Source organism: Austrofundulus limnaeus, unplaced genomic scaffold (assembly GCF_001266775.1).
Source record: "Austrofundulus limnaeus strain Quisiro unplaced genomic scaffold, Austrofundulus_limnaeus-1.0 Scaffold554, whole genome shotgun sequence".
Lineage (NCBI taxonomy): Eukaryota > Metazoa > Chordata > Actinopteri > Cyprinodontiformes > Rivulidae > Austrofundulus > Austrofundulus limnaeus.
Window position 1 is genome coordinate 196730 of NW_013952956.1, and position 2932 is coordinate 199661.

At 40.0% G+C, this 2932-nt stretch overlaps 1 protein-coding gene across 1 annotated transcript in view; it reads right to left on the minus strand.

The window, feature by feature from the left end:
• Positions 1-2932, minus strand: part of ankrd44 (ankyrin repeat domain 44) — a gene marked incomplete in the record, with an annotated part of 84527 nt that overhangs the window by 51897 nt on the left and 29698 nt on the right. The window contains 1 exon segment of the mRNA XM_014026448.1: positions 925-995. Within this exon segment, the coding sequence (XP_013881902.1) occupies positions 925-995 (71 nt within the window).

The window sequence follows — 2932 nt, forward strand, 5'->3', positions numbered from 1 at the left end:
TTAATTTTTATGACAGTAAGAAGAAATAATGAATATACTTCATTACTAGTTGAAGTCACCATTTTTCAACTAGCTAAAGTCTAAGTTACAGGCTGACTTCAGGTCTGGTTTAGATCATTGTTACTTATATGTTTTTCTGATATAAATCTGCTGTTTTACATGATTGTTGAATGAAATTAACATAATTATTAATTTACTGTAAAAACATGACAGATAATCTGTGAAACAGATCCGGTTCAGCTGCTGTTTATCTATTAGTTTGTATGGAGGCTGTGAGCTGTTGTCCTGTTAGGTCTGTTTCTGCTCCTCCATGCTGTCACAGATGCTACCAGTGGACGGTATGGGCGGGGACTCAATCTAGTGATCTATATTTAAGTCTATGGTCAAACCTGATTTTTTTTCCTGCAGCAACTCTACATTGGATGTTTTGCACAGCAATGAAGTGCTATCAGCTCTGAAAATACTAGCTAAAAAGAAAAATAATGGCTACTAAAAAAGGTAAAAGTTGCATAAGGTTAGCTACAAACTAAAAGCAGAAAAACTGTGTCTGCTAAAGAAACAAGTGTTTGAAGGGAATTGAATTTAATTGTTCATTTATATGGTACTAATTCACAACACAAGTTATGCTGTCCAAAAACATTCATACGTTTTGAAATGCATAAAAGTTACAAAAACTCCAAAGCTAGAGCACTCATCTCCTGAATGAGCTGAATATTTTGAAACATGAATGGCTAAATTAGCACAAAGGATGCAGTCGTTCCATGTCGTCCACTGATGTAAAGCTTTCAAATAGCTGGTCAGAGTGATGGCTGAAGCCAAACAGAGCGCCAAAAGATTCAATTCAACTTATTTTACACCTGCTGCTGGTGTGAGAAGAAGAACTAATTAGTTTCAGATTGTTTAGATCTGGACGTGGACACTCACCTCGCTCCGGGACGCCACAGCCCGATGCAGAGGAGTGAGCCACATGTTGTCTTTGGCATTGACCCGGGCCCCTGAAACAGCATGAACATGGTGGGGTGTGTTAGCAGGTTGACAGACAACACTGTCCAGCTACAAGCAACACACATGATGGGACACACAAAGCAAGTAACTCATGAAACTTCTTCAACATGGTATTTAACCACATCTGCACAATGAAAATACCATATTTATTCATGTATAATACGATCTCATGTTTAATTTGACCCCCCCACTTTTGAGCTTAAAAAGCATTAAAAAAATTAATCCTCAAACTACCTCCAATTTCATACAGACTTSAAGATTTTTCAGCCTTTGCAGTATTTATACATATCAGTAAAATGATCATTGGACTGTTTATTTTATTTTAACAACATATGTCCTAAAAGGTAGCCTGGTTTAAACCAGACACTGTCCTTCACTTTGCTTCGTACGCGGGTCTGGACTTGATGCATAGAGAAGTGATTCTTGCAGGAGGCGTGGCCTCTGCTGAAGTTTAAAATGATTGGATCAGTTGGCTGCGACGTATGTCGCTGTGACGGAGGCTAAGCTAAGAAGCTAACCGGAAATCGCGTGCGTTGTAAACAACCCTACTAAGAGGAGAGAAGTACCGAGCCAAACGAGACGGCTGTAAATGAGAGCTGCTGCTTTGTCAGACAAATTTATTTTAATTTGGAAGCCTTATCAACACAGACTGGCTTCATTCACTTCCTCCACTTCCGTATGCTAAACTAACTAGCAGACACTGCGCAGAAAATCGACATCGTTCAAAACTCCTCCTTCTGTTCTCTGATTGGCCCAGGTAAAATAAACTACAAGCAGACACTGCGCAGAAAATTGACGTTCTGTTCTCTGATTGGCCCAGGTAAAATAAACTACAAGCAGACACTGCGCAGAAAATGGACGTTCTGCTCTCTGAATGGCCCGGCTAAAAATCTGCCAACGAAATCCATCTCAGTGGGAGAAGTCCCAGACGGAGCAGTGAAGGGAAACTAGAATTGAGCGGAGCTGCGTAGGAAGGCAAGGGCCAGGCTAACTAAAAGGTATTTTGACAACAAATATATATCAGCTGTTGCATCATATGAATTCTGGCACTTTACACATAGTCCACCAGGAGGCGCCAACACAAAAGTCAGAGACTTCACATGAGATTTGGGCCATCTTGTGGGGGAAAAGCAGATTACTTCCTAATCATGAGCGCCCCCTCTGGTGGGGGAAACTTTTTTCAGGGATACAAACTTTTTCAGAACACCGGTAGACGGCAGCCATTACAGACAGATGTGTTTGTTGTTGTTCCAGGAGCGGCTCGGTCACACGTTAATGCCATTACTTCATTATGCAGGACTGCTTTTTCCCCCTCACATCATGTCTCCTGCCTGGATCTGTTATTATCTTGCTCTGAAGCACGGAGGAGCATCAGAGGTAAGCTCGTTTCAACTGCTTTTTACGACGCAGTCTCATTTCCGGACTGAGGCATTTTGAGAATGAAGCTGATATTTCAGTTAATATACATAAGTAAAAATATTTATCCGAGTATAATACAACCCCCCAACTTTATGGATGATTTTATGGATTAAATTTTACGAATTATACTTGAATAAATACGGTAATTATGTCTCCGATGTTTTCAGGATTTAATCACTGATAAATGATACAACTCTGCCACCTGCTGACATGAAGTAGTACCTGAGGGCTACTTCTAGTAACTGCTGGGATTTAGTTGCTGCTTTTAGGACACATTACTGTGTAATTATTAACCAGTGTGTGTTCTGTATCCTGGGATTGAAAAAAATYGTATGAACCACTGTAAATACTGTAAAAATACTGTAGGATGTTCAGTTTTTATAATTTTTTAACTAAAAGTTTAATAATATATTACATAGACGGGCCCATTTTATTTACACACAAAGCATTCTGGGTAAATGATGACGTGGATAGGTCCTCGGTGCGAGGCTGCTAGCGAGCTATATCC